Source organism: Dromiciops gliroides, chromosome 2, assembly GCF_019393635.1.
Source record: "Dromiciops gliroides isolate mDroGli1 chromosome 2, mDroGli1.pri, whole genome shotgun sequence".
Lineage (NCBI taxonomy): Eukaryota > Metazoa > Chordata > Mammalia > Microbiotheria > Microbiotheriidae > Dromiciops > Dromiciops gliroides.
Genome location: NC_057862.1, coordinates 122067239 through 122089068, shown reverse-complemented (window position 1 = coordinate 122089068; position 21830 = coordinate 122067239). Strand labels below are relative to the sequence as shown.

Sequence of the window (21830 nt, the reverse complement as noted above, 5' to 3'; positions counted from 1 at the left end):
CCTGACTCCTGGGGTCCTTTTGCCCCTCTGTTGCTAAACTCAGCTGGGCACTTTTTGCCAAGAATCCCAGGAGAACTATTTGAGACAGACAGGACACCCAGTTTTAATATTCCTGCTCATATCCGAGTCTGCTGCTTCCTACTAATGAGAATTCCAAGGGACCAAATCCGTGGCCCTTAAGTAACTAACCACTGTCCACAGTGACCAACTCTCCATTCTAGAATCCTTTGGTTAGGGCCAACTCTAGCAAAATTGTGGAGTAGACAACATTTATTTTCATCGTCCCTCCCAGATCTTTCACCCTCTGTTCCCATTCTTGCTCAGGGACTTGATGTTGTCTGTCACTTGGCATTCTACAGATCCTTACAGCCAAGGCCACCAAAATCAGGCCCTGTTGGATCCTAACTTTCCCTTCTCCTGTTCTCCCCTCCATCCCGTTTAAAAAATTAGCAATGTGGTGTGTCATTCCCTCAGGACCTTATTAAGTTACTTGCTAATCTCATCAACTCTAAGGTGCTAAACCTCCTAGAGATATTTATGTTTTTCAAAGGGAACTAGTGAAGAAATTAATTTCTCCTGCTGGGAATTTCAGAGAATTCAAGGGAGGATATTCAACAGGCCCCTCAAACTACACTAATTACATAAAAATAAGCAATTCCAATAGCCCCACAGCTGACAGCGGTCTTAAGATCCCTCGACCATCTTGCTAAGCTGGACCAGAAGAATATTTTTTTTAACCCTTTATTTTATAGCAATTGTCATTAATATAGAAGTAAATAACACATTTAAAAACCTCCTTCTTATAGGGGCAAAGGATTCCAAAGTATTTACAAACACTTGGGTGGGAGTGGAGGAAGACAGGGCGATGAGGTCTTCAGAGAGAGGAATGGGACTGCAGGGTAGTGGTAGTTTCTCTGTAGGAGATTAACTCTGGTCTCCCATCCCAGGCTTGGTGCAGGGAGAACATACATACATTTTTACCCTCCAAACTCACAGCCCAACCAGATTTGGGCAAGGGGGGAGCCCCGGGGATCCCCCAATGAGCATGGTGTTAGATGACCAAGTCAGGGTATTGATGGAAGTGAGGAAGGCTTAGAGGGGGTTTGCAGGCTGGGCTCTGGGGATCCTGGGAGAGACCAGCTTGGGGCTTCTCCCAATTTGGATCCACCCGGCCCAGAGAATATAGAGAAGGGCCAGAGCTTGGGAGGTGATGGTGGTAGTGCAGCTGAATAAGATTCTGAGGCTCAGGCATCCCTGAGCTCAGGGCTGGGGCCTCCCCACTGCCTGGTGTGGCCAATGAGAGAAGACCACAGCACCCAACCTCCTTTCTTGAAGACTTTCCCCATCCACCCCACCTAGGATCTGTTTTCTAGCTTGGCTTCTAGATTCCCAATTACTTTGGGTTGTAGGGACTGGCTAGGAGGGTTTTACCAATGGGTTGGCACTAGGCCCCCTTTTTTTTCTTGGAGCTTCTGCCACACTCTACCCTGGGAAACCACAAGGTTCTTCCTCCCAACCCTCCCACTCCACCCTAGTGCACAACTACTGGGTGAAAAATTGAGAAGCACCAGTTCACAGGGAGATTTCGTTGTAGGAGGAAGGAGATTTGATTTACCCTTCAGTCCCTGATCAGTCCAAAGAAAGGGGTGGGCATGTGGACCAGAAGAATATTAATGCCTTCCAGAGCCCATTCTCATATATGATGACTCGGGAGAGGCCTCTACTGAGATAGGAAAGTCCTCTGGTCATGTTTTTCTGGGTTTGTCTTATTCAGCAAAAGGGTGAGATCCTGGAAGAGCAGTTCTTCCACATCTTTCCAAGGGCTTTTTAAAAATTGAGCAGCTCAGGAAGATGACGAGACTTAGTTTTACAGCTCTAGGCTGGCCTGAGCCCAGGAGGATGCAGGAGAAAGAGACAGGGGAGACCCACAGTCAAGCCAACAGTACATTTATTGTATTTATATAGTATTCATTGTACAGTTGCTTATTATGTTGTGTTTATTGTACATCTATAATAGTTGAGGCATAGGAGTAGTTATAGGTAGGTAGATCCTACTGCTTGGAACAGTCTCTGGCATTGACCCCAGGAGGATGGTAAAGGGGGTTGAGAGGAGGAGCCTGAAGTCTTCCCACAGAGATGGAATGGCAGAGTGTGGCTTGAAGACGGAAGAGTAGTTTTAAGGGATTCCCTGGAACAAAGGGATGTTTGTCGGTTGCATTTCTTTCCATGAACTGTGACATGACTGTACAACATGGAGAAACACATGCTCAGGACCTTTGTGGGAAAGAGACCCAGGGTATGATACACATATCTGTCTTCTTGGATGTTGTTTGTCCTATTCCCTCAGAGGAAAAGCTAAGAATCTCTTCACCTTTCCTGACATCCTAGACTAGATCCGCCTTTCCACCTTGTCTGGGCCTCTCTTGCAAAGGACAAGGAGAGAGGTAGGAGGACAGCTGTGGTTTGAGAGCATCCCCAAAGACTTTCCTCACTTATTCTAAAGGGTCTCAGGGAAGCCCATGAGTCCTAACCTTCACCTCTTCCTGCCCTCCTCTTCTCTCACTCCCCATTTTCTCTCTTTCTTCTGTTGTCCTTGGCCCAGGCCACCCTCTCCATATTTGGATTAGTCAACACTCTCCCCTGCTAAGCAATGGGAAATGATGCCCATCTTTCTTAGGATCAGACTGAGGACTCTCAAAACAGGCTCTGACCACACACTTCCTGATCTGTCCTTGTCCCTGCCTCTTGTCTGCACAGACCAGGTACATATCGTTTCTCTGTCTCTGCACACTGCATAGAAGTAATTCAATAGGAATTAGGCCAGATCACTGGGTACAGACTGGACATCTCTGAGGCCCACAAAGTGATCACACCTAAGATCTCCACCAGGTAACTGAGTCAATTTGCAGGAACACTTCTGAAACAAAGATTCTGCTTCCTCCTACCAGGGAATTCTCATGGGTTGCATGGGCGTGGAGCTTTTATATTTAGCAAAGTATGTATATACATGCAGGCAAGAGGCATCATCAGTAAGGGTTAACATAAAGGGATCCTGAAGAAGCTTAGGGAGAAGGTGCTATGGGTATTAGCTCAAATTCTATTGATGTAGCTAAGGGAACAATAAAGAAAATGGTTTGGGATTCCCTGTGGTTGTGCATAATAGAAGCCCAGGGTGGAAAGAAACCCAGAGTAGTCACCTCTTTCATCACTCTGCCCTTGGATAACCCTGAAATCAAAATGCAAATGGAAAACTAGAGAAGGTAGGTGTTATTTTAATAGACAAAGAAATGTGTCTATAAACAGCCTCCAACCCACATGCAATGGAAGGAAGGGTTACTAGCTAAGGTGAGATTATCAAATCATGGGACTGTTTTTTTTTAAACCAATGTCCTACATTTTATATGCCTAAATGAATAGTCTCCCTCAAAGAAGTCCCTTAGAAAACCCACACATTTATTCCAGCACATACAACCACTGCTCAGAACACTTTGGGGACAATTCTGTGGGAATTCTCTTCACGGCTTGCAACACATCCTTTTGAATAACCTCATTGGTTACAAACCTTTCCTCCTTGGAGGATGCGTTAGATTTTTGGAAATAGCCAAAAGTCATTTGGAGCTAAGTCTGATAGGTCATTCATCTGAGAAATACAATCTTGGTTCAAAAGTAAGAGGGAGGGGGCAGCTAGGTGGCGCAGTGGATAAAGCGCCGGCCTTGGATTCAGGAGGACCTGAGTTCAAATCTGGCCTCAGACACTTGACACTTACTAGCTGTGTGACCTTGGGCAAGTCACTTAACCCTCATTGACCCACCAACAACAAACAAAACAAAAAAAGTAAGAGGGAGGTGGATTTGGGGTCAAATGACCTGGGTCTCCATCCTATGTGACCTTGGGTTAGTAACAACCTCCCTGGGCCTTCATTTACTCAACCATAAGACAAGGCAGTTGGACTAGATGATTTCCAAAGGATCATCTAGCTTCCTATTTGGGAGGTATGACTACAGAGAGGAAAGCTGGCTTTCTTGTGTGGCTGCAAACAGGCCCTAGAGGCTATTGCCAGAGAAAATCTCTAAACATGTTTGAGCAAGGGTTGCACCATTGCAAGACTGCATCAGCTTCCAAGAGGACTACTTTGAAGGACACAGCTCCAATTTAAATGGATGAGTCCTCAAATCTCATTATATTTAGACCTGATTCAGTTTCCCTGCGAGCTCCTCCATGCGATGAGTTTGCAGGCCTCATCTCACTCTTTGCTTTTGGTGGCTCCAACCACCAAAAGCCCTCAGTTTTTGCCCTCAGGTTAGTCTCAATGCTGGTGGTACCTTTCTGGCAAGCAGGCAGGGAGAGGGGGGATCCATCTACTGGGATATCTAGGATTCTGTCAGAGCAATGAGCGAGTATGTAGGTTGTAGGCAGACACGGTCACTGGATCGAGTTCTCTTAGGATCTAGGTTTTGCTCTTCTCTGTGGAGGCAGCAGGAATAAGCTGGGAGTGGCAATGGTAGCAGGGCATGAGCACTGACCAGGGGGACCAACCGAAGGCACCGAGGAAGGACTGGTCCTGCAGGGACCTTGGCCCAGGTCAGTTCTTCTTGTAAAGCTGGCTGTAATGGACCCGGTTGTAGATGGGCTCCATGACGCTGGGCCGGTAGAAGCTGTCACTGACACGCCGGGTGGGCTTCTCCCGGTGGTAGGAAGAAAACATGGAGCGGCTGGTGGCAGATGTCTCAGGCTCAAAGGTGGGGCTACGATGGAGGGAGCTGCGGTGCTGGGGCATCTGCTGTGTAAAGAGTTTGTCTTCTAGGCCCAGGAAGGAGAGAGCGTTGGAGTTGCGGGTGTTCCTCAGGCTTCCCCGGTGCTGTAGTTTGCTTGGGGCCTCAGGGGTGGGTGAAGTGGCACCTTCACTTCGATCAGTCTCCGATGGAGGGTTATCTATATCCCGAAACTCACTCTCTGGCTCCATCAGTGATAACCTGGGGAGCTGGAGAGCCAAGGGTCTAATTTAGAGAGTAGGGCCTTCATTTGATAATCCTCACCCTTCCTCATTCACCCACTCGCTCTACTTTTCCCTCTATACTTTACTCTCTTGGTTAGATTCAATATTTTTTAAAAATTCACTTGAATATTTAAACAAATTTGTCATACATATTATTTACAAAACAGTTATTTAACTGTATAAAAAAGAAAACTGCCTGTTTATAAAAAAAAGGAAGAGGAAGGATTTAAAATACTAAGTTATATGTACTAGAATGTATCTAGGTATATCTAAATATAACCATGTAGAAAATATACATTATATATGTCATATGTGTGTATGTATATATTATATCTATGTTTGAGATATGTGTAAAATTTAATTATATATCACAAATAAAATTTTTAAAATTCACTTGGCATTTATTGAGCATCTGCAAGGTGTGAGGCATTGTGGAGTACACAGATAAGTCACATTTCTATAGCACTTTAGGTTTTACAAAGCATTTTCTTCACAACTCTCCCATGGACACAGGGTCCATATTATTCCCATCGCTGTGTTGTAGAAGAGAAAATAAATGGAAAGGTAAAGTGATATCTGGTCAGGATCAACAGCAAAGCCACAGAAAGGCTGAAAACACCGGGGAGGCACCAGGGACAGCTGCTGGCCATGGTCACGGGCTGCTGGAAGAATTGTAGAGTGACTAAAAATGCTTGGAAATGGGCTTTTGGGGCAGCTAGGTGGCACAGTGGATAGAGCACCAGCCCTGGAGTCAGGAGGACCTGAGTTCAAATCCAGCCTCAGACACTTAACACTTACTAGCTGTGTGACCCTGGGCAAGTCACTTAACCCCAATTGCCTCACTAAAAAAAAAAGAAAATGGGCTTTTGACTTTAGATGACCATTGAAGCCCCTCTGACTCTGAGGTTCTGCAGGAGCCAAGCTGAAGGCCTCCAGGATAGCTAAGGTCCCTCAGAAGGCCTTCACGTGCCCATTAGGGCATGACTGTCACAGTAAATCCTTTCTCAGAAGGGATAGTTAGCTCAGTAGTTGTTCCTGACAGCTTAATAATGCCTGGAATGGATATTATAGTGCTTTACATCATCTCTGGGGCAGCCTCTGGATGAATTGCTTTCCTTTGCAATTATATCTGTATTCTAAAAAGCCCTGTTTTGTCCGAGAATAGAGCAGCTAATTGTCACAGTGGATAAGGGCTAGACAAGGAGACAGGAAGACCCGAGTTCTAATCCTGCCTCAGATAAGATTACTAGCTCTATAATAATATAATAATAATCTAAGCAAGTCCCTTGACCTTTTTCAGACTCAGTTTCCCATCTATAAAATAGGAATAATAAGTAGCACCGACCTCTTAGGGTTATTGAGAGGATCAGATGAGGCAGTAGATGTTAGTGCTTTGCAAACCTTAAAGTGGGATATAAGTGCCAGCTACTAATTATAAACCCATGGTAGGGGAATCAGAACAAAGAGGGAGGAGGAGGGAATTGAATGACACCTAGAGAATTCAAACACAGGAACTGTGACTTTCCCTGACAATGAGGCGAGGGGGAGAGTTTAATTTTCTTTTCCTTTTAAAGCATTCCAGCTGGAGCTGGGAGAGGAGCCTCTTGGGGAACTAGGCCTTAGTTTGAGGGACATACAGTTCAGTAGGTTTTGGTTGTAGCCCAATGGACTGAGCATCAGGAGAATCAGAAATCTAGTTCTAACTTTACCATTGACTATCAGGGTGTGCAGGCAGAAGAAATCAGAGGAACTGGCCCTGACTCTTATTACTTGTGACCTCAGGGAAGTCTTTGTTTCCTGATTTGTAAGAGGAGAGAGTTGGACTATATGACCTTTGAGGTCCCTTCCAACTCTAAATGTATATTCCTATGACCTTGGGCAAATCATTTAACGACTCTGGGCCTCAGTTTCCCCATCTGTAAATTACATGGGTAGCCTAATGATCTCTAAAATCTATTCTGGCTCTCACATTCTAATGTTCCCTGATTTCTTTTTTTTTTGGGGGGGGGCAGGGCAATGAGGGTTAAGTGACTTGCCCAGGGTCACACAGCTAGTAAGTATGAAGTGTCTGAGGCCGGATTTGAACTCAGGTTCTCCTGAATCCAGGGCCAGTGCTCTATCCACTGTGCCACCTAGCTGCCCCTGTTCCCTGACTTCTAAGATAATTGGGTTTGTTTTCCTCAGAGACTCCTGAGGCTAAGACTTCCAGTCTCCACATGGGGGCCCTGACCTCCACTTCAGATGATCCTCAGTCCCATGGGCCAGAGAGGGGAAGATGAAAAAGAAAAGAGGGAATCTAAAGATGAAGAATTGTTAAATACAGAGTCACAGAGCAGAGAAGAATTCTGAAGTCATCAAGGCTAACCCCTTTATTTTATAAATGAGGAATTTGAAGCTCAAAGAGGAAAAGTCGACTAGAATATTGATCTAAGATCCTTTCTGGCTTCAAAATTCCATGATGCCATAATTCAAATTTTTTCCTAAATTAGTTAATGAGGACTGAGACTTGAACCAATCCTCCCATTTCCTTCTCCAGGCCTGATTAGAGGACGTGACCCTTCTGTCCAACCTGACCACAAGACTCAGCACTTAGCCCTCAGTGCCCTTCCTCAACTGGTCTTAGGCTCTGCATCCTCCCAGTTGCCACTGGCCCTTCTCCAGGCCTCCCGGGGTGGGGGTGGCCACAGAGGACTACTCACCGGCACATAGTGCACCACAGTGTCCACCACATTATCTGTAACTCCTTTCAGGGCATCTGATAATGACATTGCCCTGCTTTTGGCAAAGGTCTCCTGACCAGAACTGGGGTGAAACAGTCTTCCAGCAGTGTTGTTCCAGATGGCAAGGGGTGCCCACTTTACAGTGGAGACAGTGGTTAAGTAGGCAGACTGCAAAGTGTGAACCACACTGCCCAAGAGGCTCTGGTTATTGGGCACGGTCTGTGAGCAAGAACTCATGTTAGTGACCTCACTGCAACCCCTGACCCCCAACACCCTCCTGCTGCCCATCCCATTCTGCTACTCTGCATCCCCTACATCTTCTAGACCTTCTTCTTATGTCCAGCCATCCTGTCCCTACCAGCTCCTTCTACTCCCACCTTGATCTGGGGACCTTTCTCTATGGGGAGGCAATAATAATGGAAAGAATAGTCATTGGTTTTGGAGTCAAGGCGCTAGATTCAAATCCTGTCTTGGCTATTTACCACCTGTGTGTCTTTGAGCATGTCCCTTAGCCTTCTGGCCTTACCTTTCCTTATCTGTAAAGTGAAGGGGTTGAGCCAGTTTGGTGTGTGGTGGGAACAATGCTAGATCAGAAATATCATCCACAGCCCTTCTATCCTAAATGTAATGAGCCTGGCCCTCCCCCTTTGCCTGCCCTAAAAGACACCACACTCTACTTGGCTCATTCTTTTCACCTCATTCAGTTTGCTCTCTTCCTTCCTCACTTCTAGTTCTTCTTCTTCCTCCTCTTCCTCTTCCTCCTCCACCTCTTCATCCTCCTCTTCCTGAGCCTGGTTGTACTGCCAAGTTCCCCTTGATGTGGATCGGGGTCTCGACACCACCTGCATGGCAGCTGACACACCCCACTGGGCCATAGTGCTCTGTGAGGAGGCCAAACAGCAGAAGGTGAGCAAGGATGTGTGTTGGGAAGGAAAGGGGGTTAGAAGGGAAGAAAAGAAAGGGCCAATAATTCCCAAGGGGGCTAATGCATAAAGACCTTGCTCATCCTCCTGATACTCAGAATCAGAACTACATAGACTCTCTAAGTTCTAGGGTAAATATTCCTTTGTGAAAGAAGGCATGGGTATTTGCTATTGTTGTTCAGTTGTTTCAGGTTTATCCGACTGTCTATGACCCCATTTGGAGTTGTCTTAGCAGAGATACTGGAGTGGTTTGCAATTTCCTTCTCTGGCTCATTTTACAGATGAAGAAACTGAGGCAAACAGGGTTAAGTGACTTGCCCAAGGTCACACAGCTTATAAGTGTCTGAGGCTGGATTTGAACTTGAGTTTGAGTCTTTTTTTTTTTTTTTTTTTTGGTGAATCAATTGGGATTAAGTGACTTGCTCAGGGTCACAGAGCTAGTAAGTATCAAATGTCTGAGGCCTGATTTGAACTCAGGTACTCCTGACTCCAGGGCCCGTGCTCTATCCACTGGGCCACCTAGCTGCCCCTTGAGTTTGAGTCTTGCTGACTCCAGGGCCAACATGCTATCCATGGCGCCACATAGCTGCCTAGCAGGTAGGTCCATGTATGTAAATACAACTGTAGGGGGGCAGCTAGGTGGCTCAATGGATAGAGCACCAGCCCTGGATTTAGGAGGACCTGAGTTCAGATCCGGCCTCAGATAATTGACACTTACTAGCTGTGTGACCCTGGGCAAGTCACTTAACCCCAATTGCTTCACAAAAAAAAAAATAGTCAAATGGAGCCAACAACAACAACAAAAACTATCTTTCATCCTATTTAGGGGCAGCTAGGTGGTGCAGTGGATAGAGCACCAGCCCTGGATTCAGGAGGACCTGAGTTCAAATCCAGCATCAGACTCTTGACACTTGCTAGCTGTGTGACCCTGGACAAGTCACTTAACCCCAATTGCCTCACACACACACACACACAAAAAAAAACTGTAGGTAAAGAGATTTTCAAAGACAGTTCCAATTTCACGAAGAGAAAACATATTTTAAGCAGTTCTGAAGCAAATCCCTTTCCTTAGCTGAGCCTTAGTTTCCTCATCTGTAAGATAAGGATAATAATACTGGTTCTATCTGCCTCCCTAGGTCACTGTGAGGAAAGCATTTTGGAAACAGTCAAGGGTTATATAATGTGAGTTACTATTGAATACCATGTGAACAAGGTAGCCAGGCCCACCCTTTATTCACCCCTCTCACTTCCTCTCCCAAACCTTGCTCAGATGACTGGCCATCTCCCTGAGCTTAACTTAACTTTGCTGGGCTCATCTGTGAAAATGAAGGTGTTGGACCTCCAAGGTTCCTTGCAGTTTTATCTTAGGATCCCAACAAGCCTTTGTGCTCAGGAGCCCCCAGTCCATACTGGAGAATGAGTTCTTGATTTTGAGAAGGTTGAGCTAGGATTGAGAGAATAGGGGCAGAAAACAGCAGCAGTAGAGATAGAGAGAGATGGGTAGTGCATACCAAGTCTTGGGCTGACTGGTTTGGAGACCAAGAGGAAACTCACCAGTGGAGCCACACCGGGGATCCACTTGGCTACTGCATGGCCCCAGCGGAGAGTCTGCACTGTGGTCTCAAGGGTGTGCTGGGAGATGGTGTTGGTTAAAGTTCCAATTCTTTGAAGAAAGTTGGGCTTTGGCTTTGGCAGCTTCTGCTGGACTTGGGGAGGACTAAGGTGCTCCAGGACTGGGGCTGGGTTGGAATTGGGGTAGGAGGAGAAAAGAAAAACCAAAAAAATGGTGATGTCTGGAAATACTGAGACTGTCTAAGGAAGGTGTTCTTAACTTGCAGTACATGGACCCCAGAAGGTCTATGAACAGAATCTGGCTGTCAACTTGAATGTGAAAAAGGGGGCAGCTAGGTGGCACAGTGGATAAAGCACCGACCCTGGATTCAGGAAGACCTGAGTTCAAACCTGGCCTTAGAAACTTGACACTTACTAGCTGTGTGACCCTGGGCAAGTCACTTAACCCTCATTGCCTGGCCAAAAAAAAAAGAATGGGGAAAAAATGAAATTTTTATTTCACTAATCTCTGACTGAAGTTTAGCATTGACTGATTGTTATTAAACCTGCTGCTAGAAATATTACTATATTATAATTTTTAAAGTATTTTGATTACTATTTCAATAGAATTGGTTTCCTTTATAAGACAATTATTTTCTTTTATATTTTTTAAAAGCATTATCCTGAGAAGGTATCCATATGCTTCATCAGACTGCCAAAAGGACTGATGACATAAAAGAAGAACCCTTAGTCTACGGGAAAGATGGATGAATTGGGTACTGGGTTCTAGAATCTATTCTGCCATTAACTTGGGATGTGATCTTAGACAAATCACTCCTACTTTCTGGGCCTCAGATCACTCTCATGCTGGGCCTTCATCTGCAAAATCAAATAGTGGGGGCAGCTAGGTGGCATAGTGGATAGAGCACCGGCCCTGGATTCAGGAAGACCTGAGTTCAAATCCGGCCTCAGACACTTAACCCTTACTAGCTGTGTGACTTTGCGCAAGTCACTTAACCCCAATTGCCTCACCAAAAAAAAAAAAAAATAATGGATTTAGAAGCTTTCTAAAATTTCTTAGGCTTTAACATTCTATAACTCAAATGCATGTTGGAAAAAGATCTGAGGACTCCACATTTCATTCTTTCAGGTTATGCCCATAGAAGCCTTGGAAAAGGGTGGCACAGTGGATAAAGCACTGACCCTGGATTCAGTAGGACCTGAGTTCAAATCCAGTCTCAGACATTTGACACTTACTAGCTATATGACCCTGGGCAAGTCACTTAACCCTCGCTGCCCCCCCCCCCAAAAAAAAGAAAGAACCCTTGGAGAGCATGATGTCCAGTTCCCTAGTTTTTGCAGATGGAGAGATAGAGACCCAAAGAAATTAATACAGTTACATGGGCCTTATAATGGCAGAACAATGATGCGTGGTCTCCAGATTCCTAATCTATCTATTATATTCTGATTCCTTTCTGAAACCTTGCTCCCTAGCCCCACATTTTCAGTCACAATGGAATTCGAGCTAGTAGAAAAGATGAACTCATTTGGTTTTTTGGTTTCTTTTTTGGTGAGGCAATTGGGGTTAAGTGACTTGCCCAGGGTCACACAGCTAGTAAGTGTCAAGTGTCTGAGGCTGGATTTGAACTCAGGTACTCCTGACTCCAGGGCCCGTACGCTATCCACTGCACCATCTAGCTGCCCCAGTGAACTCATTTGTAAAATGATGGGTAATAGTTCAGGTTCCTTCCATATCCCTAACCTTTCCACACCATTTCTGATTTTCTGGGAGCTGTGAGAGTCTGGCATTCTGCAGTAGAATGCCTCTGCTTCATTTCTATCTTGCTCTCCTCCCTTCTCCCCCGCCCCCCAGCTTTCCGGGCTTCGGATACCTGGATTTTCCTTGGGTGCTGGCATCAAATAGTTCACCACCTTCTCAACATTGCTTAAGGCCAAGTCCGCCCCTCCAGCTGCCAGCTGACCCACCCGGGTGCTAGAGGCATAGTCAGCTGTGTCCCGTGCCACGCCCAAGGCAAGCTCGCAGCCAGCCAAAGCTGCCCCCAGGACCTTATCTGAAGTGCTGGCAATGGGGACACTGATGCTGTTTCTGGCACTTCGGATCCTGGTGGAGATGGTATCCTTTAGCTCAGAGGCAATCTGTAAGCAGATGAAAAGGCAACAAAAAGCACCCTCCAAAACATACTTTTACATTTTTATTTCAGAGCATTTTAGGCCGTTTTCATGTACCCACCAAACCCTGACATGTACAGTATTTCTCTGTGTAGCTACCACAACTCCCATACTAGAGTATAAACTCCTTTGGGGGAGTGACGATGTCATGTCTTTGTATCTCTCCTACTACCAAGCACAGTAGGATCATCAGGTTATAGGTTTAGAGCTGGAAGATACCTTAGAAGTAAGCAAATCCAACCTATTCATTTTACAATTGGAGAAACTGAGGTAGAGAAAGGTTAAGTGACCTGCCCAGAGTTACGCAGCTAATAAGTATCTGAGGCGGGATTTGAACCAAGGTCCTCTTGTCTCTGAGTTCATTGTTCTATGCACTATATCGTCTTGTACATAGTAAGACTTAATACCTATTTGTTGACTAAAAGGATTTTCTTTGTAAAGGTCCCAGGCATTGAAGGCTCAGAGCAAAAAAAAATAAAAAGACAAAAGGGGATGGCAGACATACTTCCTAGAAGCCCCTCTTCTCGTGGACCCCAAAAGAACCAAATTTCAAGAACATGGATCTCAGCACCTAGGAGATCTCCCCTATTTTAAGCTACAGGTTTAAGGGGCACAACCTCATCAGTCCCCTGGGCCCATGAACTTTGAGTCACCTTTGACTCTCAATCCTCAGCTCTCCTCATTGCCAGTTAAGGAGTCGCTAAGTACTATCTTCCTGGCTCCAGTCTATGCCTCTTCCAATATATCCTTCAAGCTGTCACCCTAAGTAATCTTCCTAACACGCTGCCACCGCTCTGTTCAAAAACTTTCAGTGATTCCCCATTAGCTACCAAATGACTTTAAACTCTTGATCCTGGCATTCAAGGCCTCACAACCTAGCTCTCCGGGCTTATCCATGCTCTCTGTCCCAGCCAAACTGAACTACTTCCTTCTGCTAAATTGGCCAAAACAAGGCTACAGAAGTCAATGAAACCCACAGAAACACCTGATCTGAGGAACATAGGGTCAAAGAGGAAGTAGGGCTCAGCTCTAGGCTTCAATGAGGTGGCATTTCCATGAATGAGGACTGAATCTTTTAGCTTCCCATGCCCCTTCCCCAAAACATCCTTATCATGTTCTTTGGGAAGTAGAAGAAAGTAATTCTGAGACCTAAGGGGCATGGGCAGTGCTTTGATTGACTGAAAAGGAAGCAGTTACTGAGATACAAAACATGGGGAAGAGACTTCCTTACCTTTTCTGGAGGGTATTGAAGAGCAGGAATTTTTTCTTCCAGGTGGTCTAATCCCCGGCAGGCTAGCTCATTGGCAGCCGTGACTGAAGCAAAGAACAGCACTGAAGTCAATAAACCCCCCTTTGAGAAACCAGAGTTTACTGGGAGATATATAAGGCTACAGAACATTGCCAAAGAAAATCTAGAACATCTTTCCTCTTCATGAATACACCTCATGAAGAGGTGTATTCCTAGAGTTTAATGCCAAATAACATCATCTTCTTGGGGTCCTTTGGCCTGAGATTGACCTGGGGTCAGGAAGGAGCATCCTGGGACCGTTTCACTTCTAGGTCAGCTTTGGGGATAGATGATAGATTGGGAAAAGAGGTTTTTTGTGTATAGTGGTGTCCTAGGATTGAAGGCTAGCAGGAACCTGGTGAATTGGCATTCCCTTTAATGAGTTTTCTCTTTATTGGCTTGTGACATCTCAGGGGCTGCATACTCCCTGAGGAGTGAAGGAACTGAAAACAGTGCCCTGAGAATCCTTATTCATTGGACCAGGAATACCAGTTGAAGCAAAAATTCTCTTGGTCCTTTGAAGTATTCTAAATTTCTGGTTCTTTGACTGTTAAGTCTTGCTTAAAATCTTATTCAAGATTATAGAGGCCTGGGTCCAAAGCCAAGGTCTTTAAGTCTGACTCTCTTCTTATTACTGACCTCTGGAGATCTCTGAGATATAGCTCTCCTTAAAACAGTGGGAAGTGCTGGGATTACTGAAATATAAGTGAAAATGTTCAATGTGGAGAGAACAGTGGACTCTTCAATACTGCTATAATAACTTCTGAATTCTCTAGGGCTGGAACTACACACCCTGAATCCATACCAGACTCAACCTTACCTTACTGTTTCCAATGGCTGCATTGCTTAAGAGGTGCCTTGTCTGTTACTGGCATCTCCTCTTACCCAGTGGGTGGAGATCTCTTCCCACTCCACCTTTCCAAAACAATTTCTATACCTCGGTGGAAACGTCAGTGGAAATTAAGGGTTCTCCGGAGACTGACTAAGGAAATTCAGACAGACAGAGAGCCCCAGGTCCCTGCAACTCACACTGTGTTGATAGCCGTCGGACCACAGGCTCCATGCTCCACGCAGCCAGGTTGCTAGCTCCTTGTACACCTTTCTCGTAAGCATTACACACAGAGGCCACAAGGGGGTGGGCTTCTTTGGTGCTGGTGTAGGTCTTTTGGAAACACTCACAGGTGCCACTCACCACAGGCAACTGAAAGACCCTCTGGAGTACATTTTCCTGCTCCTAGAAAGGAGAGGGAACATTCAAGACGTCCTTATTTCCCCCTCACTCTTCCCTCTCCCTCTTGCCACCCTGCCATTTCTGTCAGCAGAATTCCACGCTCACCTTTTCCTTACATAAGATTGGGCCTAAGTTGAAGAGTCACAGTCAGAATCAAAGGAATAAAGAATGCTATCATGCCAGGGGCCTCTGGGAGACCCACTCATTCCATGGGGGAAGGGAATGGGTAAAATAAGATGATGCACATTAATGTACCTATTAATTATAGCCCAGGTTTTCAGCAAAAACTAGTCTCTCTTTGTCAAATGGCCAAGCTATGTTTTTCCCTCCTCCCAACTGAAAGTACATCTTTTTCAGGGTGTGTGTGAGGGAGAGCAAAGAAGGTTAAGTGATTTGCCTAAGGTCACACAGCTAATAAGTGTCAAGTGTCTGAGGCCGCATTTGAACTCAGGACCTCCTGAATCCAGGGCCAGTGCTCTATCCACTGTGCTACCTAGCTGCCCCTTGGACTTTTTTTTTTTTAAGTGAGGCAATTGGGGTTAAGAGACTTGCCCAAGGTCACACAGCTAGTAAGTGTTAAGTGTCTGAGGCTGGATTTGAACTCAGGTACTCCTGACTCCAGGGCCGGTGCTCTATCCACTGCACCACCTAGCTGCCCCGCCTTGGACTTCTTGATGTCACAGTTAAAGATGTTTGAAATGGTGCACATAGATTTAATTTGTGAGATTAAATAGAATAAAAATGGAAGCTTAGAGTTAGAAAGGAAGCCATCTAGTCCAATTTCTCATCCACTTCAAGAATTCCTTCTATAAAATAATTAACATAGAGTTAATGATCTATAGCTTGGATACTTCTCATGATTGGGAGTTTACTACTTAATGAAGCAGTCCCTCTACAACTGGATGTGTCTAACTAAAATACCAGAAACTTCCTACATATATGGAAAATGTTCACCACTACTGCTATCCCTTGCTAATAGTAATGCCTTCTGAAATAACACAGAATGTCTACTACTTCTTTTACTTGACAGCCCTTTCAATAGCTGAAGAAAGGTATTATATCCCCCCTTCATTTTTTTTTTTTTTACTTCTCCAGGTTAAACAGCTCATTTCCTAATATGAAATGGTTTTTAGATCCCTCACCATCCCATTTCTCTCTGGTTTGTTAGAGTCTCTCTTAAATATGAGGCCCCAAATTAAACACAATATTTCAGATGTGGCCCAAACAATCAACACATAGTACAATGGAACAATTGCTTCCCATACTACTGATGCCATATACCTTTTAAAATGTAGCCTACAGTTATTATTGTTTTTAGCAGCTTCATCATGCTGTTGGCTCATATGAAGCTTGTGATGAGCAGTAACCTTTTTTTCAAAGGAACTTCTCTGCCGCACTAGATTTCTCCTGTCCTTTACTTGTATCTATAATTTTGTGAACCCAAATATGAGGCTTTATATGTATACTAGTTAGATATAATTTTGTTGGTCTTGGTCAGTTTTCTTTTTACACCTTTTTTGTTTGTTTGTTTTTGTTGTTTTGAGAGTCAATGAGGGTTAAGCGACTTGCCCAGGGTCACACAGCTAGTGTCAAGTGTCTGAGGTCGGATTTGAACTCAGGTCCTTCTGGAATCCAGGGCTGGTGCTTTATCCACTGCACCACCCAGCTGCCCCATCTTGGTCAGTTTTCTAACCTGGGAAGTTAATTTTGAATCTTGATTCAGTCTTCTATTGCATTAGTTACCCTTCCCAGATTTATGTCATATGTGAATTTGATAATCATTTCTAAAATGTTAAATGGTATTGGATGGAGGGTAAAGGGCTGTGGCACTCAATTATAAATCTTATCCCAAGTTGACCCAGCCACTAATCGATGTTTCTCAGGTTCCTTGGTTCAGTCATCTGTGAATCTACACTATCATCTACTCCACAATTCATTATTTTATCTACATGTGACTAAGATACACTACATCTCTTACATACTGAACTACCAATGATTAACCTTATCAATTGAAAGAAGTTAGATATGACTTGTTTTCAGTGAACCTATGCTGCTCCTAGTAATTACTGTACTCTTTTCTATCACAAAAGCTGTTCAATTTTGTTAAAATCATATCAAGCTTCCCAGCCTGTAGTTTCCAGAATTTGCTCTTTTTCCCTATTTTGAAAATCAGGACAACTTAAGATACAGGTGTTGTAAACAAATGCAAATGACTGTACCATCTAGTTGATGGTACAACTTTGCTTCATACCCCTGTTCCCCTATATGCCTAACATTCAGGAAAATGAGATATCTGAGTTCTATGTCAGTGTTTGTACTCTTGTAAGTGTAGTAGTGGAAGAGAACATATTAGCATAATCATAAACTCAGGTGCTAGACTCAAAAAGTAAGCTTCATTGGTAATGGCACGTCTTTGATTAATCTCTGTATCTAAGTGTCACTAAGTACTAGAGGGCACTGGATGATGATGGTTGAGCCTTTAATCAAAATTAAGTCGTAGGAGTAGTATTGAATTCTCTTTCATGATGATGGTGAAATAGACAACAGACGCAGGAGGAAGACCAGATTCAAATTGCAGGGATCTGAGGGTTGAACATGGATCCTTAATGCTAGAATATCTTTCCTGCACTAATCCAACAAGCCAACCAACCAAGGTTGGTTAGAACCCTAAACATGGTACAAACTAGTTTCTTGCCATAGACTCCATTCAAATAAAAAAGAAACACCTTTCCTTATACTACGTATTCAGTGAGTTGTTTTTCTTTTTTCCTTTTTACTGAACTTGATTCTAAAGCTGCTGTATCTCTGTCCCTCAACTGGGGACAACTAGCCATTGTAAGTCTTTGGAGAAATGCTATGATGTCCATAGGCTATGTGGGCTTGGGACCAGTAACTCTTAGTTTCAATTTTTTCTTTTAGTTTGAAGCATGAACAAAATAGTGTTAAGGGGCAGCTAGGTGGCGCAATGGATAAAGCACTGGCCCTGGATTCAGGAGGACCTGAGTTCAAATCTGGCCTCAGACACTTGACACTAGCTGTGTGACCCTGGGCAAGTCACTTAACCCTCATTGCCCAGTCCAAAAAATAAATAAATCAAATAAATCAAAATAGTGTTAAAACACATAGTGGTAAAGTTATTTTCTCAAGCAACCAGAGGCCAGGTACCTTGGACAATCTAGGAGAAGGCAGATTCAATCAAGGCAGGCAGCCATATGTTGGGTTTAAGGGATTAAAATGAACTTTCTGCACTTTCGTGATCCAAAAGGGAGAAACATATCTGTCACGAAGATATGTTAGATGACTTATTGCCAAGTACTTTATGTGTTTATGAATAAAGTACCCTGGGCATTTATAGAATAGAGTGAACTAAAAAAATAGTTCCCTCCCCTGGAGTAAGTCAGAAACTAGAAAATTATATGGATATAAGCAAGAAAACACTACTCAGGATACCTTAAACTGAAAATTTGGACACAGCTGAGAGGAATCATTTATGGCAGAGCCAAAATATAAAGTGGTGCTAAGAGGGGAATAGAGCCTCCTGTTCTGAAGGATGTAGATGTTTACCTGACTGAGGCTGAGGCCTGGCTGGCCCAAGTATTTTCAGGTCCCTTCCAGCTTCCTCAGTCTCTGGTTCTTTGTAGCATTTATAAGAATTCCTCTAGCACATTGGTGTTTTAGGACTAACTCTAGGATGAGGAAGAACACTCTTTCGGGTATGTAATTCTCAATTTCCACAAATGACACGAAAGGAGTCTGAATCAGAGAGATCCTGCTGGTCATTGGCACATACCCTTATAAGAGTTGAAGCATTTCATGTAACAGAAGTTCAGAGATACTTTAAAGATATTTCAATCTGGTGACACATTAAATCACTTAACACTAGCTATATTGTGGTATAGTAGAAAGGGATTTGGAGTTAGAAGAGCTGGGTTCGAAATCTAACTTACTCCCTGTTGGAGCCAGTTAATTTCCCTTTTCTGGATCTTGGTTTCTTCATCTGTAAAATGAAGATGATGGTCTCTAAGGTCCCTTCTCGTTCTAGAATCCCATAATCCTATTTATAAGACTTTTTAAACTATGATTACTAATACAGTTGTAGAATTTTTAAAAACATATTTCTAGCTAGTATTTCTCTACCACCTTCCTTAAGTACCTTGCAGATATCAGTTCAAATCATACATTAACCATGGTGAAATTTTTTGAGACACCAAGACAATTTTCTCACAGTCAGGAATGGTAATAAAATCTGGTATTTTCTGTTACTGAGTTCCTAAACCTACACTCCCTGCCTAATCTTGTTCCCCTCCCTTAGGTCCCCATTAATTGCCTTAAACATGCACAACTTACAGGGTGGTTTCCATCCATCGTGGTCGGGCTCCTGTTGACTGCCATCTCAACACTTCAGTCTGAAAAGCAGAGGATCCCATGACTATCAGAGTGTCCAGCCCTATGCTCCCAAGGTCAGTCCCCCCAGTATTGGAGACAGGCCACCTCAGTAAGTAGCTGGTGGTTCTGGTTTCTGGCATAGGAAACAGGGCACAGAACTACCGTTACCTTTAATCCTCCTATTGACCTCAGCAAGCAAGGATTCTACTAATCAGTGATGGTGGTAAGGACAGCACAAAGCAAAACTCCCAGGTGGATAAAAGTGGGTGTTATCAGGGAGGAAACAAGGGGCATTAGCAGAGGTGTAGATTATTTTGTTAGTAAAACTAGGAGGAAAAAAAGCAAACGGGATAAGACACAGCTTCCAGCTTTAATATAAAAGGTACTGGATGCTTCTTTCTACAGACCAATGAGCCTTGAAGTCCCTTTTTTCCATGCTTACGTAATAAAGGAACTCAGTCTACAAACCAAGTCTTCCTTCTGAAGGACGGCAGAATGGAGGGGTATTTGCCTGCCTCCACTGTACCTGACACATGCAGCCACAAGCTGAAAATCCATTTGTGTCAGAGTACCAATTGCTTCACAATCAGTGCCCTCCTTCAGTTACTACCTCGAGGGCTATCATGGCACCCAACAACTTCCCAGGGACACTTACCACTAGCTCTGTTCCCCCTAAGCAATGGAAGCAGCACTAATAAGGTGGATGCCTTCCCAGCAGACCTCCCTAATTACTCCCCCTCCAGCTCACTCTAGCTGACTGTCACCTTGCACTGGGCCAGCTGTATAGCAGAGGTTGCAGGGTGGACAACTTCTCAGGCAGTATTATCTCCAGTAGCTCTGGGGAGCCAAGTCTTGGGAAGTCCTAATCACTTCTCCTGCCAAAGGAGGAGAGAGGGAACAAAAGAGGAGTGTCAGCTGGCCACCATGGTAATCTGACCATGGTCCCCCTGGACAAATCCTAACTTTGACATGGATGATTGGATAGCTGAGGGGGTGGTTCCTAGAGTTGAAGGGGATCCAGGTTTAGAGAAGTTGTTATTCCAAACTTTGAATATGGAAGGCAACAAATATTCTGAAGCACACTCCAGACTTTTTGAAGCCTGGATCCCTAGATGATGTTATCAATATCCCTTAAACTCTTATTTCTAATCTAGCTCCCTTCCCACAAAAGGTGCTCTCAATTGTGTCAGTTTTCAGTTAACCAATCCAATTCTTACAGTTTCTTTCAGCTGTTCATAAGGGGAAACCTTGAGGCTGGATTATTGACTGGTTAATTTCCTTAGATAATCTCATACATAATGAGTTTGTCTGAATTACCTCTACTTTTGAATATGGAACTAAGCTACAAAGTAAAGAAGGGATCTTGAATAGGATATTCAGCACCAAACTTACCATGTGTCCTTTGGACAAATGATTTCCAACTTAAGGCTCTGCTCTGTTACTTAATTTTGCTGGACTTAATTCACCAGGTAATTCTTAAGTCTTAAATTATAAGATATTCCCAAAGCATAGTGCAGAAGCGACAACTTTTCCCCCCTAAGCCTGGAGAGGTAGATTTTGACTGGTTTGTTCTGCTAACAAAAGAATCCAGACAAATAAGAATATACACCTACCTATCCTTCTTTATACAAAAGGGAAGAACAAACAATAGTATTGAGGAGCTAACTTGGCAGACCCCAGGGAAATAAACAGGAAGGTTAAGTTCGTAGGAAGGTACTTGGTTTGGGGGTTATTCCCTGATTGAGAAGTTGGAGGATAAAAACTTATTTTCCTTGCTATCAATAGAAATATAATCATCTCACTTCTGCCAGATTGGTGAAGCCTCTGTGACCCGTGATAGGTCATTGGTGGTGACAAATAGGTAAGACAACCGACCGAAAAAGCCAAGCTGGTGACCCTCCACTTAAAGCTTTAAGTACAAAGAATTCCAAAGGAGTTTGCACTTATCTGCCTAACCAGAGCTTAAGTCCTTGATTTATAAAAGCGTGAAAGGCATGAAGAAGATGCCCTCTGATCACACTCCCAGCTTCGGGACAAATTCTTAATAAGGTTAGGTTCTGCAATCAGTCGGGGACAGAGGTCAGTAAATGTTTGAATGGCTTGGGGCCAGGGGGAGTATAGGGCTCCAGTTGTAAAAATCAAGCTTTGCTGAGGGAACTGTGTTTTTTGCCCTCTGGAGCCTAGAGCCCAGAATGTAAGTAAGAGGTGAGGATTGGTAAAAGGTCTTGGGAATGCTGCTGAGTGTGAAAGAGCCTCATTTCTACCCCCGCCCCGACATAGGAGGCTGAAGGGCACCAGAAGCTACTCTTCTGAGATAGCCCCTAAGCTAGTCGACAGGTCTATTTTATATTTCTTTGGTTCTAAGAACCCTTCTGGAAGAGCAGCTTCCTTGGCTCAGAATCTAGCACACAATTAGTTCTGATATTAATTCTAGAGACAATGCTTTTCTCCATCTTACCTAACTATAAAATTTCATCAGCCTTACAAGGTAAACTTCAGAACTGATCTTGTCTTGAGGTTTATTTCCAAGATCACAGTCTTCCT

General features: G+C 44.0%; 1 protein-coding gene across 6 annotated transcripts; it reads right to left on the bottom strand.

The window, feature by feature from the left end:
- Positions 1 to 1931: 1931 nt before the first annotated feature.
- On the bottom strand, positions 1932 to 20178 carry PLIN1 (perilipin 1). Of its 6 annotated transcripts, none has more exons than XM_043990332.1 (9): positions 20051 to 20178; positions 19248 to 19306; positions 14699 to 14903; positions 13613 to 13695; positions 12084 to 12348; positions 10195 to 10379; positions 8413 to 8598; positions 7697 to 7936; positions 1932 to 4982 (listed from the first exon to the last, which is right to left on the bottom strand). In XM_043990332.1, exons 2-9 carry the CDS (start codon positions 19290 to 19292, stop codon positions 4584 to 4586), a joined length of 1608 nt encoding a protein of 535 aa, XP_043846267.1. In that variant the 5' UTR covers positions 19293 to 19306; positions 20051 to 20178; the 3' UTR covers positions 1932 to 4583. The 6 variants fall into 6 exon arrangements, with proteins under 6 accessions (XP_043846267.1, XP_043846269.1, XP_043846268.1 ...); XM_043990334.1 differs by having other exon boundaries at positions 20035 to 20119; XM_043990333.1 differs by having other exon boundaries at positions 19942 to 20071.
- Positions 20179 to 21830: the final 1652 nt, after the last annotated feature.

Excerpts from the sequence above, each read along its gene's own strand:
- PLIN1 (XM_043990332.1), bottom strand. The coding sequence starts at position 19,292 with ATGGCAGTCAACAGGAGCCCGACCACGATGGATGGAAACCACCCT. Across the intron at positions 14,904-19,247 it reads CGATGGATGGAAACCACCCT|GAGCAGGAAAATGTACTCCA; the intron begins GTAAGTTGTGCA and ends TCTCCTTTCTAG. Across the intron at positions 8,599-10,194 it reads TCCCCGGTGTGGCTCCACTG|AGCACTATGGCCCAGTGGGG; the intron begins GTGAGTTTCCTC and ends GCCTCCTCACAG.